This window comes from Eretmochelys imbricata, chromosome 1, assembly GCF_965152235.1.
Source record: "Eretmochelys imbricata isolate rEreImb1 chromosome 1, rEreImb1.hap1, whole genome shotgun sequence".
Taxonomy (NCBI): domain Eukaryota; kingdom Metazoa; phylum Chordata; order Testudines; family Cheloniidae; genus Eretmochelys; species Eretmochelys imbricata.
The window spans coordinates 8706104-8721907 of record NC_135572.1 but is presented as its reverse complement, the minus strand read 5'-3'; the positions used below and the strand labels follow the sequence as shown (position 1 = coordinate 8721907).

At 43.0% G+C, this 15804-nt stretch overlaps 1 protein-coding gene across 2 annotated transcripts in view; it reads right to left on the bottom strand.

The window, feature by feature from the left end:
* The window catches only part of NUP98 (nucleoporin 98 and 96 precursor), a 59595-nt gene that overhangs the window by 13911 nt on the left and 29880 nt on the right, over positions 1-15804 (bottom strand). For both annotated transcript variants that reach the window (XM_077824752.1, XM_077824827.1), the window contains exons 16-26: positions 15199-15503; positions 14597-14710; positions 13386-13524; positions 12873-13050; positions 12174-12338; positions 5787-5963; positions 4762-4918; positions 3488-3911; positions 2503-2732; positions 1913-2182; positions 668-825 (exon numbers count right to left, since the gene is read on the bottom strand). In XM_077824752.1, the coding sequence (XP_077680878.1) occupies positions 668-825; positions 1913-2182; positions 2503-2732; positions 3488-3911; positions 4762-4918; positions 5787-5963; positions 12174-12338; positions 12873-13050; positions 13386-13524; positions 14597-14710; positions 15199-15503 (2317 nt within the window). The remainder of the gene's footprint in view (positions 1-667; positions 826-1912; positions 2183-2502; positions 2733-3487; positions 3912-4761; positions 4919-5786; positions 5964-12173; positions 12339-12872; positions 13051-13385; positions 13525-14596; positions 14711-15198; positions 15504-15804) is intronic.

The following is a 15804-nucleotide window of genomic DNA, read 5'->3' as shown; positions in this document are numbered from 1 at the left end:
TAGTTTATATGAGTAACATTTACCACTGAAAGGATGCATTAGGAAGAGACCAAATGAATCCTTTTGTATTTAATAGTGAGAGACTGGACACAAGCCATTGGACTGCATGTGTTGGGAAGTCAGTATAATACTCCTTTTAACAGCGACTCTAGGACGTATATGCTCCGCACTTGGCAAAAGCTAGTCTACAACAGCATTCTCAACCAAGGGTCCAAGGCCCTCGGGGGGGCCCCCCCAAGCAGCTTCATGGGGTCTGCCAAAATATACCGGAGAGCAGGGCCAGCGTTAAGAGTTGCTGGGGCCAAGAGCAGAAAGTCAAAGCCCAAGCACCGTCACACGAGGCTGAAGTTGAAACAGAAACCCTGCTGCATGGGTCTGAAGCCAAAGCTTGAGCAACTTAGGTTCACGGCGTCCCCTGTGGCATAGGGCCTCCTGGCAATTGCCCTGCTTGTTACTCCCTAATACCAGCCCTTGCTTTTAATCTACTGGACATGCAGAAAAACAAACAGTTGTGGCACAGGAAGGCCATGGAGTTTTTATAGCATGTTGGGGTGGGCCTCCGAAAGAAAAAGACCCCTGGTCTACAGAACATACTCGTTTATTTTTCCTATCTAGCAGTAGCTAACTTGCAATTACACAGACACGACAGACTGTCAGCAAGACTTACAGGCTTCCCAGCCAGCAGAGCAAAGATGCGCAACCTCTCCTCCTGGATGAAGCAGTCTGCCTGCAATCCATGCCAGTCCACTAATTGCATTGTGAGGAGCTCCCGAACCTGCTGGCTGCCTACCAACTGGGAGAGGAGTAGGGCAAGCCTGTGATCTCCTAAAGGAAATAAAACAGCATGTCAGCAGAGTTTTCTGGGACGTAACAGACCACAATCCTACAACATGCAGTTTGATTGGATTGGAAAGTCAGGCTGTTTTCTAGTTCGTTATGCAATAACAGTTTTTCCTACCATCCCACTGTGCTCACAACAGCCAGCCACAAAGAACAAGGGGATGTTTTAAAAAATGGCGGTAACTCATACTCTAAAGTCAGAGGTATGGAAATTAGACTAATTAGGTTTCCTTCAGAATCAATCACAAGAGCAAGAAAGAAGCAGGAAGACAAGAAAAAGTTCAGTATTGTTAAAATCTGAAGTAGTCACTTAAGCCAAACAAGTATGCTTCAAAAACTAATACCCAGCCCTAGAAGCTTAAATTATAGCTTGAAAAACAAAGACTGTAATCAGTTCTATTAGTGGTCATTGCTATTTGCACTCATCAAGGAGAGACTAAGTTTCTGGTATACATTTCACACAGATTACAGCACTTAGAGAATGGTGGAAGTAAAACAGATTCTAGAGCATGAGTTCTTCCCACCTACACACAGTTGGAACACAGAGCTAAGAACTGGCCCAATTACAGTTTCTTTGCTACAGCAACTTTCAAGGCAGATTTACTGACCTAGAAAGCAAGCTCTGAACACAGCAGATTTACATTATAACACTGGAATATGAGTTACAACTAACAGCTGTAAGGTTCCCCAGATAGATAAATCAGCAGAAAGTGGCTAAGCTATTCCTCTCACTGTCTTAAGCTAGTAAAAAAAGTCAATACACTGAGTAGTCAGTTCCTTTGAGTAGGAAATCACTTAAGCCTCAGCCTAGGTATTAGAGTTTGAAGTGTAAAATGCCCTGTATCAGAGTCCATCCTGAAGGAGTCCAAGGTTTCTTCTCCTGTCCACCAAAAACTATTTGAAGTAGAAACATCTGACTTACCCCTCTTGTACACTTTCCTCAATAACCATGCAATTTCTGCAGTAAGGCTGAAGCTAATATTGATCTTGGTAACAATGGGGGGTAGAGGGGGTGGGAAATGTTGCAGTTCCTGTATATCCCAAAGTCAGCTGTGAGTTGTAAGCTTCTTACCTGATTGCTGTGCCACCCTACAAGCCTCACTGATCCTCTTCCCTGTAAGGTAGCTAAACACAGCCTCTATGTGATTCTCGTACTGAGACAGTGAGACTTCCTCTTCAATTCGTGCTGCTGCAGTCTGCGATAACCAGCGGGAGAAGGCTTTCCTGCGCTCCAGGGCTACAATGTACTCACTGGGCTCCTCCAAGCTGGCTTCCAACTCCTTCAGGTGGCCCCATATTGCCTCACACAACATCCATGTCAAACACCAGTACTTCACCACAGCTGGAGAACAAAAAATTAAGTGGTCACAAAGGAGAGTCATACGTACTAGGAATCTGGAACAATGCTGTAGAGCGGGCTGTGTCAGTCCTATATTTGTCCTACATTCATACAGGATTAGACTACTTTAAAATTTAAATCAACTGGTTAGCACCCCACAACGCATCAGCCCAGCGTGCATCTGATCCAGCCATTTTAAAGTCAATAAAACCAAAAGAGGTGGCCATAACTAGTCGAAGTTATTTGAAGTGAAGTGAATTTGTACTAAACTGCTCTATCACTTAGATTCTATGCTCCCCCGAAGTATAACACTTGATACTCACGTTCTATTTCCCCAGAGTCTCCACAAAAGTCTTTAACCCAGTCAGCATAGTCATGGATGGCAGACACTCCTGGGTTGGCTGCTAAGAAAGGACAACATTCATCTACATGGACAGTACTGTTTTTGAGCTTTATCTCCAGAGGGATGAGGTACAACTGCTGGTCTCCATCTGTCTTCCTTCGTTCTAAGGTCAGCTTCTCTATATGAACCTTGAAGGGAGATTCTAAAAGTCTGGGGAAGATAACAGTAGTATTGGAAAGATATAGATACTTACAAATTATTTTACACATCTGTTAGTCTTGTTATGTAGAGAGAGACACCTCTCCTGTTCCTGATCATCAGGTGGATAATAAATCCAGAACCCATTTCTCTACCAGAATGGGATGTCAATATATTCAATAGGTACTCAAGCCAAGGAACAGCTAAGGGCCAAATTTTGGACGCTGTGGTTACAGAATGAACTGCAAACATCCTGAAACTGACAGGGTATTTCAATCATGGGACATGAAGAAACTTGATCCTAGGATTTCATCTCTTATTTGGAACACAACTATCCAACCTATGGCAGTACTATAAAAACATTTCTATAGTTATGGACACATCTTCAGGAAGCACTAGCCTGAAGTCTCTGCTTACTCCATTGCAAGCTTGGCCTACGTTCGGCAGCTCGCTGGAACACCAGACAGGAAGTTCTTTGAAAGTTTCATTTCAAGGGGAGATGCTCCAGTATTCCCACCACTACATGTCAACCCATATTAGCAGCACTCAATGCGGAAGATATGGGCCCATATTTATTCAGATTCATAGTGCTTAAGGCCAGAAGGGACCATTAGACCATCTACTCTGACCTGCTGTATATCACAGGCCCATAAATTTTTACCCAATTCAAGATTCAAAAAAGTTCACTTTAAAGGCAAGGATAGATGGCTCTCTATATACTCCAGTATATCTGCAAGGGAGAACTAGTCCTATGGATCACCACTCACGATTTAGGAGCAACAGGAGTTGGCAAGAATCCATATTCCATAGAGTCATTGCGAAGATCCTCGGGCTCACTTGATCCACTCAGTTTATCTCCACTATTTACAAGAGTCCAATTGGGTCCCCAACCAACGCGAAATGAGCGTCCCATGAAGAGTGCCATATCCATTAGGAGTTTTCCTTTTCCGTAAGTGACAGATTTTTCCAGAGGTATTAGCCCCTGCTGCCTACAGGCACCCACTGTTTTCAGCTGCACCTCTGGAGCTGCGCTGGGCATGGAGAACGCAGAGGGTAAGGTGGAAAGCCCCGACCAAGAGGCTGCAGATGGAGGATTGCCTAAAGAGGAAGTTCTTGGTCCACGAAAATCTTGCAGAGAACCACTCGGGAGGAAAGACACACTTGCAAATTTTGATTGCAGCAGCCCTCCGACTGAAAGGAAGATTGGGGAACTTAAGAAAACAAGGTCTCTGCATTTAACAGGTCATTTAAGATCTTCTGAAATTCCACCAAAACTATTCAGAACAGCTAGTAGTTAATAAATAGCATTTACTATACAGTTAAGCATGCCTGGTTTTAACACAGCTGACTGTAGCATGAATGGGACAACATGTATGGTCATGAACAGTCACATACTAGGCTATAGCACAATTGTCCAAGCCATGGTACAAACTAAGCACTACACCAACAAGGGCCGTTAAGTACCTCAGAGAAAGAACAGATGTCCCTCTGTGCCAGACATATGTGCGTGGCCTTAGATTTAGAACAGACATGGCTTTAGTCACCTGAAGGTGTCCTCAGGAAACAATAAGCATTACTATTAAGTACCACTGGACTTAAACTGGCTCCTTATGGAGACACCCCAGTTAAGCACACTTCACTTTAGTGGACCATGTAGTGCTAATGTTGGCAACATTGCAACTTCTTTAAATATACAAGCTACGTTTTCTTTTGTGATCATAGTTGTCAGTTATGCGCACACAATTCCTAGCTGCATGTGTAATTAGTGGCAGAATATGTTAGCAGTTAATTAGTATTAAACCCAATCTCTTTATACCATCCTAATGCTCTCAAATGCATATTTAAATAATGACCCAGTTTGAACACTGTTAGAGATCAGACTTGAAAGAGAGCCAGTATCTAGGAGGTTAGGATAATTCACAAGACACACCAGCTGCCCAAAACAAGTTTTTAAAATGCTGACTTTTCCCCAGATTAAAACTATTTTAAAGTGAACATCTGTGGGTATCTCCTGGTGCAGAAATATGGATCCTTACAGTACCTGAGGAGTGTCTTTTCTGTCCTTGCAATGCTGAAATTGGAAGCCTGGGAGAGCAGATCTCTTGAGAAGTATCCATTTTTGTAGGCTGTTTGCCAAAGTGATGATCCAGGATCAAGTCTACATCCTCTTCATCAGCAAGCAAGGAAGCTTTCATAATCTAAAATCATCACAGAACAAGACTGCATGCTAGCACAACCCTCAACACTTGACACAAATTAGCAGTGGCTAGCAGGTCTAACTAGTGTCTCCCAAAAAAACAAGCCACCTTTAAAAGTTACATATGAACCACCACTGATCCATACATACTGAAACTTACATTTCAAATTAGACCATGAGTGATCTGATGGGATGGTTATAAAATGAGAACTAAAAGCAATTTATTATGAAGAATCAGTGATTTAAGTTAACATAAGTCACCTGCTAAACTACAATGGTGGCGTCCTATTTAATATCCAATACTGATCACTACGACCTTAGGAGCTGATACTGTGTTATCTCAGACCTTGCTTAAGTTGTCAGTACTCAAATGGAAAACCAAGTAGTAACTGGGTACTGCAAGTGGGGGAGTTGTATTAGTTTTCCTTTGACCCAATATTAAAATGCTAAAATAGTCACCCATATATAGCACTTTGAGCACTATTTTTCAGCTGAGACAGCAAATAGTAGTCCTGTGTACTTGTGGTCACATTATCCAGATTTTCATAGGAGCAGGTGTGATAGCCTGTCCTGGGCTGGACACCAACGCAGGCCATCACAGTACTTACTTGAATTCTTCTGTTTTAATCAGGAGAGTGCTATTTTAACCTCCTCCCATAAAGCACTTTACCAATGATTAGTACAGTAAAGCTTTTTGAGATTCCTAGGTATGGTAGATGTAATATATATTACAAATGTTCGAAGTTGTATATAAATAATATGCTCAATTCTGAAGACAAGTCCCAGTGATGTGTCAGAAATTGGGCAGATGGATAAAGCAAGAGCAGGGCCTACCACTTAGATATCTATAGAAACAGCAAGTGGCTCACCTGTAAGACATGGGGGTTTATACCAAGTGAAGATGCAATGTGTGTCGAAGCAGGCACCAGTTCTGGCTCTTCTGTAATGCTATCTTCTAGTATTGAATCCTGAGCTGGTTCCTGGGTGATGTCGGCCATATCACTGTCCAGTTCCACAACCCTTCCCAGCTGCTCCACTTCCGGGCTCTATAGACACCAAAGACATGGAAACCATGTTAGAGAATAGCAGATTCTGGGTCAGTTTATAGAGAAAGCAAGAATATTCAATGGCTTCAACAATCACCTGCAAGTGAAGTATTCACTGGTCATTTCTGGGTTCCAAGTTAGACTGTACATTTAGGGATGGTCATATTACCTAGTCCCGTTTTCCCTTAGAGTTGCAATAATGCATGACCAGCTATTTTCAACATCATGGGCTAATAAAAGTTAACTTTCCCCTTCACTTTAAATAGCAAACATTCTCTGGGTATGTTCCTTTAAGTCTGCAAAGTCCCTCCCAGCCGAGACCAGATCAGTTCTTCCTCATTTTCCAAGTAAATGTGATCTACTAAAGGAAAAGTGGATTTATGTCCCAAGTTTTTCTCCAGAAGAGTTCTGATAGTTGTAAATTGGAAAGTCAAGGCTGTTTTATTCTAGAACTCTGGGATGACTGAAACTGTGGTCCATTGGAGGTCTGTAGATGACTGACTTGTCACATAGTACTGGCTCCTTTTTCCTAGCTGTTGAGGTATTTTTAGCTGTCTTGTTTCTTATTACTACTCCACATAAAGAATTGTGATAGTAGCCACAGGTATTTTATGCATTTTATGGATTTCTGCTGTAGAATAAGAGGTGCTCTGGTTTAGGGCAGAGAAACCATGCAAATGAAACCTGATCAAAAGAACAATTGTTTTTATTCACGTGGCTGTTTGATGTGTCAGAGCAGTTGGAATAAAAGCCGTTCGTAACACAAACACACACCAAACACTTAAATTAGGGATAAAGTTCCCAATCCTTCTGCCCGAGAACAGCAAGAGGGAAGACAAGAACTCATATTCCTGACTCTTCTAAGATAAAACAAGCGACCCCACAAAACAAACTATCAAGCCAACAAAGCAACATAAACCCCATTTCTCTTCCTGTGCAAGTCACCTTTTAAGATTATAGACTCCCTGAGGTAGGTCGAAGAGCCATGCACAACTCTGACAACTTAGATTTTAGGTTTTTTGTAGCAGGGAATGTGTTCGCACAGACCTGACTCCCTGATTAGGGCCTCTAGATGCTACTGCAATAAACTGTAACAAAACTAAAGTTGTAACAGCAGGTAGACAGGTATTTTGTTTTCATTAAGAAGTTCATGACCAGGTATTTATAGTGTGCTAATAAGATTTGCAAAACTAAGTATGTTTATGATCAAAAGCACAAGTTTCACTGACCCATGCAAAAGCTGAGGATTTTAGTAAAGTAAGTTACCGTGCACCATTCATAGCACCCTCCATATGTGGACCTTAAAGCACTTTACAAATATTGAAGAATTACACTTCAACATCCCTGCAAAGGAGCCACTATATCAGGCACACAAGATGCCATCAGAATTAGCCAGTTACTAAGACTCACATATTCTTACTCTGTGCATTTCAAGTCATAGCAGCTGACTTGACATGATTTTACTCCTTTACTGCGTTCACATTGTTGAACCAATGCATTAATGAAAGAGAGTTTTAGATTCTGCTCCTTCATGTACATCACATGAAGTTTATTTCGGGTGCAGAATCTATTAGTTGCAATGATGCATAAGCCAGAAAGAACACAGCTTACCTGTTGCAAACCAGAACCTGATAATCAGGCCATCACACTGAGCAACTTTACTCAAGGCCAATGAACAGATATAAACTCATTTCTGAAATCATTTTTAGAATATAACCACAAAGACTGGGACAGCACTAGGAGGAGAACCTAGATCTAGATCCTAAACCTTTGCCTTAACCATAAATGCATTGTATTTCCTGGCTCTCTACACAAACAATTTGATGAGTTTTAAATCCATACAATATAGTCTCCTGATGTTTCTGTATTAAGTCTGGGCAACTTTTTGCCCCTTACAACAACCTCTAAACCTACAGCAATGATACAAAATATAAAAGAGGTACACCATATCTTGGCTCCTAACAGAAAAGGGCATCCCATTGTAACTTCTTGCTAAGGGGCTCATTCTGTTCTTCACTGGGCTGTGCACGATTACTGCCTCTCCTTACCCACAAAATCACAGCAGGCGAACCAGCAGCAAAGAGACATGGTAAGCAGTCCTGTTTAAAAGCTTGACCATCCTGATGTGTAGAAAGAACAATAAATATGGCAAGCGACCAGCTTGTCTTAAGTGAAATCCTTGCTGATCTTAAACACAAAAAAGAAGCTTACAAGTGAAAGATTGGACAAATGACCAGAGAGGAGTATAAAAATATTGCTCAGGCACGCAGGAGTGAAATCAGGAAGGCCAAATCACACCTGGAGTTGCAGCTAGAAAGAGATGTTAAGAGTAACAAGAACAGTTTCTTCTTCTTCTTGTTGCTAACATACCTGAAAGTCAAGGAAAGTGTGGGCCCCTTACTGAATAAGGGAGGCAACCTAGTAACAGAGGATGTGGAAAAAGCTAATGTACTCAATGGTTTTTTTTTTGTTTTTGCTCTGTCTTCACAAACAAGGTCAGCTCCCAGACTACTGCACTGGGCAGCACAGCATGGAGAGGAGGTGACCAGCCCTCTGTGGAGAAAAGTGATTCAGAACTATTTAAAAAAGCTGGACGAGCACAAGTCCATGGGGCCGGATGCGTTGCATCCGAAAGTGCTGAAGGAGTTGGCGGATGTGACTGCAGAGCCATTGGCCATTATCTTTGAAAACTCATGGCGATCAGGGGAGGTCCCAGATGACTGGAAAAAGGCTAACGTAGTGCCCATCTTTAAAAAAAGGGAAGGAGGAGGATCCAGGGAACTACAGGCCAGTCGGCCTCACCTCAGTCCCTGGAAAAATCATGGAGCAGGTCCTCAAGGAATCAATTCTGAAGCACTTAGAGGAGAGGAAGTGATCAGGAACAGTCAGCATGGATTCACCAAGGGCAAGTCATGCCTGACTAACCTAATTGCCTTCTATGATGAGATAACTGACTCGGTGGATGAGGGGAAAGCAGTGGACGTGTTACTCCTTGACTTTAGCAAAGCTTTTGACACTGTCTCCCACAGTATTCTTGCCAGCAAGTTAAAGAAGTATGGGCTGGATGAATGGACTATAAAGTGGATAGAAAGCTGGCTAGATCGTCAGGCTCAAAGGGTAATGATCAATGGCTCCATGTCTAGTTGGCAGCCGGTATCAACCAAAGTGCCCCAAGGGTCGGTCCTGGGGCCGGTTTTGTTCAATATCTTCATAAATGATCTGGAGGATGGTGTGGATTGCACCCTCAGCAAGTTTGCAGATGACACTAAACTGGGAGGAGTGGTAGATACGCTGGAGGGTAGGGATAGGATACAGAGGGACCTAGACAAATTGGAGGATTGGGCCAAAAGAAATCTGATGAGGTTCAACAAGGACAAGTGCAGAGTCCTGCACTTAGGACGGAAGAATTCCATGCACTGCTACAGACTAGGGACCCAGCGGCTAGGCAGCAGTTCTGCAGAAAAGGACCTAGGAGTTACGGTGGACAAGAAGCTGGATATGAGTCAGCAGTGTGTCCTTGTTGCCAAGAAGGCTAATGGCATTTTGGGCTGTATAAGTAGAGGCATTGCCAGCAGATCCAGGGACGTAATCATTCCCCTCTATTTGGCATTGGTGAGGCCTCATCTGGAGTACTGTGTCCAGTTTTGGGCCCCACACTACAAGAAGGATGTGGAAAAATTTGAAAGAGTCCAGCGGAGGGCAGCAAAAATTATCAGGGGGCTGGATCATGACTTATGAGCAGTGATGAGCTGCCAAAATCTTAACCACCGGTTCCCTCCTCACCCCACGAAGGGGACGTGGCCTGCCCCTGCCCCCCAGGACTCCTGCCCCATCCAACCCCGTGTTCTTTGATGCGCCCCCTCGTCCCCCGGGACCCCTGGCCCATCCAGCCACGTCCCCTGACTGCCCCCAGAACAGGGCAGGAGGGTCTCATGGGCCACCGTAGTGGGTGCCCATCCTGCCTCTAAGAGCCAGAGGGACCTGCCGGTGGGCGAGTCCCAGTGGTGCTTACCTGGGGCGGCTCCCGGGAAGCATCCAGCAGGTCCCTCTGGCTCCTAGGGGTGTGGTACCTTAGCTGGGGGGGGGGGTTCCGCTCCCCCCACTGATCACATCAAAAGTGGCGCTTAGGCTCCAACTCCTTGGGTGCTCTGGGGCTGGTGCCCCCACGGGGAAAATGTGGTGGGTGCAGAGTCCCCACCAACAGCTCCCTGCCCCATGCCCAGCCCCAGCTCACCTCCGCTCTGCTCCCTCCCCTGAATGTGCCCCCGCCCCCACCCCCAGCTTCCTGCGAATCAGCTGTTGGAGCAGGAAGCCGGGGAGGGCTGAGAAGCAGGCAGCAGCTTCACGCTCAGGGGCCCTGTGCGCCCTCCCCCCACGGAGTCGGTGCCTAAGGTGCCACTTTTGGCTTCAAGGGACAACCGGTTCTAAAAGGGCTTCTAAATTTAACAACTGGTTCCCCCGAACCGGTGCAAACCGGCTCCAGCTTACCACTGCTTATGAGGAAAGGCTGAGGGAACTGGGATTGTTTAGTCTGTGGAAGAGAAGAATGAGGGGGCATTTGATAGCTGCTTTCAACTACCTGAAAGGGGGTTCCAAAGAGGATGGATCTAGACTGTCCTCAGTGGTAGCAGATGACAGAACGAGGAGTAATGGTCTCAAGGTGCAGTGGGGGAGATTTAGGTTGGATATTAGGAAAAACTTTTTCACTAGGAGGGTGGTGAAGCACGGGAATGGGTTCCCTAGGGAGGTGGTGGAATCTCCTTCCTTCGAGGTTTTTAAGGCCTGGCTTGACAAAGCCGTGGCTGGGATAATTTAGTTGGGGATTGGTCCTGCTTTGAGCACGGGGTTGGACGAGATGACCTCCTGAGGTGCCTTCCAACCCTGATATTCTATGACCACTGGCCAAAGCTAACAATTCCTCCATTTCCTACAGAAAAGCATACCATGCATACTGACTTCATGCCAAGCAGAAGCTCACTGTTCATCCCTGAATGAACTGCAAGCCTGGAGATCTGCCTTTACTAATGAGCAGAATATCGAAATTGCTTATGACAGGAAACAAAAGCCTTTCCCTTAAAAATGCAGTTCAGCTGCTAGGGACTGGCACCCTTTTATTCTGCTCTCATGCACACAACACCCACAAATAGCAATGGGGTTGGACACCAAGGACTGGACTGCAGGTTTGGACACCAAGAAGCATCACACCCAAGTCCTTTACATTCTGCATTCAACTTAAGCTCTACTTTGTACTGACAAATTTACTTCCTGGGACACAGGTGATCATCATTTGACATAAGTGCTTTGTTGCATAATTACCAGGAACACCTCCATTATAAAATGCTTTTTTACTGCATTAACACCAAGACCTAGTTTAGTTTACTGTCAGCAGTGTTTTTTCCAATGTTAGATAAGAAAAGTATTCCATTTTCATTTAAATCTGACAATTGTTTGTAACCATTCAGCATTTAGGATATTGCTACATAGGTTGATGCCAGGGATTGGATAAAACGCCACCTTCCTATAAGGCAAGTGTATACATATACTGAATAATGAATTGGGACAAAAAACTTCAGAATGCAACAACTGCACCGCACCCCACCCATGATCCAATACCTTTTAAGAAATTAGTTGTATAGCCAAACTTGTAAAAACTTTAGATCTTATTTTAATAAAGTCGAGTACATTCTTAAAATACCAGAATACAAGTCTGCATGCAGAATGAGGTTTGACAATACAATCTAAAAACCTAATTTTGAGGTACAATCTAAAAACCTAATGCACAAAGCAATTTGTTTTCAGGTGCTGGAGGCGGCATGACTGGCAAGGGTAATATTGCACATATTTGAGAATATTAACAAAGCCATGTTTTCTTCCAGTTAGTGCAAGTATGCCATATCCTACAACCCTAGGATCTAAACAAGAAGTGATCAGGTCATCAAAAAAAAACCCCCCAAGATTCAAACAACAAAAACGCTAATTCCAAACAAAGGATGCAAGGACGGGGAGAACATGTGAAGTATACAAAGATCTTGCAACTATCCTGTAAGAGACCAGAAGTACCACCCCAGTTTGAGTAAGTTCAGTTCTAAAAATGCTTTGCGTTCTTCTGTCTCCAAGACATTTGCAATAGTAACGGCTCTGTCTTAGGGCAAATGGCTATTCCTCAAACTTCATTTTATGGATAACTTCATGTCACTGTTTTTTTTCTACCTGAGCTGGAGGCGTTGGCTTGCCATTTAGAGCCATTTGTTGGGGCACCAGCTGCCCCTGGGATGGCACTTGGGCAGTTTTTAACTTCTTTGTGTCCACTTTTGAAGGATGCTCCTCCTCTTCCTCATCAGAATCTTGCAAGCCGTATTTAGAGAAGTGAGCCACCTGTACAATGATAAAAGCCAAAGTGTTGGTAATAGGGATACAGACATGGGGAAGATTTTCAAAAGCACAGATGGGAATTGGTGCACAACCACCACTGACTTCACACAGAGCTGGGTGTTTAGCTGCCCCTTGGGTCTGAAAGTCTCCCCTTAAATATTCTAATGAGTAACTGCATACTGAAGCATACATGAACTCTGAGGGAGTTCTATCTTTGTATAAGACACCGCATATATGCGGGATCAGTTCTTAACAAATCACCTGGGAGTTATTTTGGACAGTTTGCACTTTGACTATTACAATCAGAATGATCTGTATATTACTTGAAAAACTTTAGTACTACAATTCATGAGTTAAATGGATCATGAAGAGCACTTTAAAACCTTAAACAAGTATAAAACCAGTTGATTAAAGGCACTGGAATTACAGCATTGACAGCTACTGGTTTATCAGGGAAATTCTGACTTCTGTTCCACCCAGATCTTTTTGTAATACACAGTTTATGAGCAGTCAGCGATGAGCAACCGTGATTACTACCTTGAACACCCAAGAACCGGTCTCTGGACGGTACTCTTTGAACTGGGCTCCCTGCTTCCGAGATACAGCCTCCAGTCTGCCTTCATAATTGATATCTGCTAGTCGTTCTGGGCTCTTTATCAAGCAGCGAGATGTTTTATCCGTTGGCCAAACTCCATCCAATGTAACTTCAGCTCGTCTGTTAAAATGCAGACAATGGAAGGGCATGAGATCAATGAGCTTTGAAACGAGGCATTCAAAAAAAGTTTACATCAAGTTTGGAACAAACCACAAGCATTGGCTCAAACACGCTTTGGTTCAGAAACACAAACTGTCACTGACCAGTAGATTTTGTCCAAGATTAATAACCTGAATGTATGCCTGAAAAAAGGAGTTAGATTTGCGGGCTGCTGGGATAGCTAAAATAGAAAGAGGCCCTTATGGATGACAAGAAGGGTGATAGCTTTACCAAAATCCATTTACCAGGCTACCCCCACCCACTCCTAAAAAGAACACATGAAAAGTTTAAATTACCTATTTAAACCTTCACCAATAGGTGGCTTCTGATCATCGTCAGGATAGACAATAACTTCTTTCCTGCGGACGTGCACAATCTCATCCAGATTTAAGTTAGTTAGATTCACCTCTCCTTCAAAGTAAATTGATCCGTAACCTGGAATGTAAACAAACCCAACTTGTACTTCTGCTCCCATAGCAAATGCTGTAATACCACCCCAGAGAAGTGCATTGGCAAACTCTCCAATGTAAGTATTCACATTTTGTTCATCTTACCTGAACTATCCTTAAATTGCCATTCAAACTCCAGTTATTCTATTCAAGTGACAAGTAACTGAGCAGTTTTATGATTATCTTTTTCCATTCTAAAAGGTGATAGTTTCAGTCTGTTGGCAATTGCTCCCTCTCAGTAATAAATTTGAGCCCTTAAGTATCTTTTCTAGACAACTTAAGTTGGTCGCTCCTCCTGGGTGGTCCTATCCTCTATTTTTAATTATTTGTCTCCTTGTTGAATTCAAAGTACTAGAACTGCACACAATATCCTGCATGCATATACAACAGCAAGACTGACCCCAAGTAGCTGTATAACCAAACTAATTTTACATTCAATTCCTTTATGTAGTCATAAGGTTTTTGATAGTAGTACTAACCTGGCAGCTCACACTGCATCTGTGATCAGCACCTATCTTTTCCCACTCATTGAGAATTAAAAAGTTATGATTTCATCCAGAATTCAAGCACTAAACTGCTTGAAAGGGACAGTGTCAGACTAAGTATTCAAATCTTTCCATTTTCCAATCATCATGGTATAATAATTGGATTTGTAAAAATCCAGTTTGAAGCTCAAGAAGTGAATAAGTAATGAACAGCACTCAGCTTGGCAAGTAAAGCTGAGCTAGACAGTTTTATGTAAATTTTGAGTCCAAGTTTTGGACCTAAGCTACCCTCAATTATCTGGAGAACTACTGAAAATGTTGTTCTTTTCATACAAGAGGTGTTGGAATTTTACAAGCTATGATTTTAGTTTCACTGGGTTGCCTAATTCACAGAGCTTGAGTGTGCAGCCAATGTGAAGAGTATTTAAAGCTTTTGTCACCTAGGGCTGATAAATATGCCAAGCAAGGTAACTATTTTACATTCATGCTGAAGAAATACAAAGCCCAGGCTTTAAAAGCTCTAAAAAGAGTTGGTGGCAGGAGAACACATATCCAAAGTGATTCTATACTCACCTTTACGACCTATAGTGAAATCAGTCACAATACATTCTCCTCTGTCAGTGGTAAGTTTAGCTAGATCCTCCATAGACGGGATGGTATAGTAGCCAGCTTTTGTTAGAACAATTCCTACAGTAGAAAATAATTGAGCACATAGATGAGGACAAGACTAACTCCAGAAATTTTCTTAATCTTTGCCAAGAAAACTGAAGGACAGCTGAGGGGCCCTAAAAAGAAGTTGAGAATCAGTACAATGTAAGCGAACAATAAAGTAACAGAAGCCAGAGTACAGATGAGACTATCCAGACATCTTATTAAGAGTGTCAAGTTTATATTACTTTACAGTGAGAAATTCCATGCACTGAGTATTTTATCTAAGGTAAGATGAAAACATAAAACATCTTGGGTAAGAGAAAGAGGAGAAGATAGGAAGATTTTTATTTATTTTTTTCTGAGGAATGGCATTTGGTGGAGAGAAAGCTGGAAACTACTTAAAGGTAAAAGGCAGTATACATTAAAAATAAAGCAAAGGATGGGGTAAAATGACAAGGAAGAGGAGGATCAGGAAGGAGTAAGACTAAAGATAGAGCAGCACCACACAGCAGCGCGAATCTGACCTGCTGGGTGCAGACTATATACATTCTCATTCTCCTCTTCACGGTCATCCTGCAGTGACTCATCATGAAATGAAGCATCTTCACTGCTGCCTTCCAGGCCATTCCGCAAGGCAACCCGCATATTCAGAGCCATAATGGTATCATCCACATTATTCTGTTTGTGCACTGCATTCTCCGGGGTCTGTGGGATGGGTTTGGCAATGGGGTTAGTGTAAAATCTAGTCACTTCATGGTGATCGTCTTCTTCCTCTCGTTCACCCTCCTGTCTGTGATTCTCATCAACAGATCTGGATAGAAAGTTGAACCTAAAGAAAGAATGAAGCCATTCAAACACATTCATTTCTAAAGAAATCTTGTGTCAGTGTTACAACACATTTGTTTCTCATCTCATAACATGGCACACCAGATTCTTCCTGTTGTGTGGAGGTACACTACCACATGTAACACTAGACATTAGTGCCTGGAACATATATTACATTGTTTTGGGAAAAGGGGTTTACAGCTGATTATGTCTTGCTGCCCAAAGGACCAAGCTAACCTTAGGGTGGAGATGCCTAGTTCACAGCTGGCAGCCTCAGCAATACAGATCGAGTGGGCACATCGTTA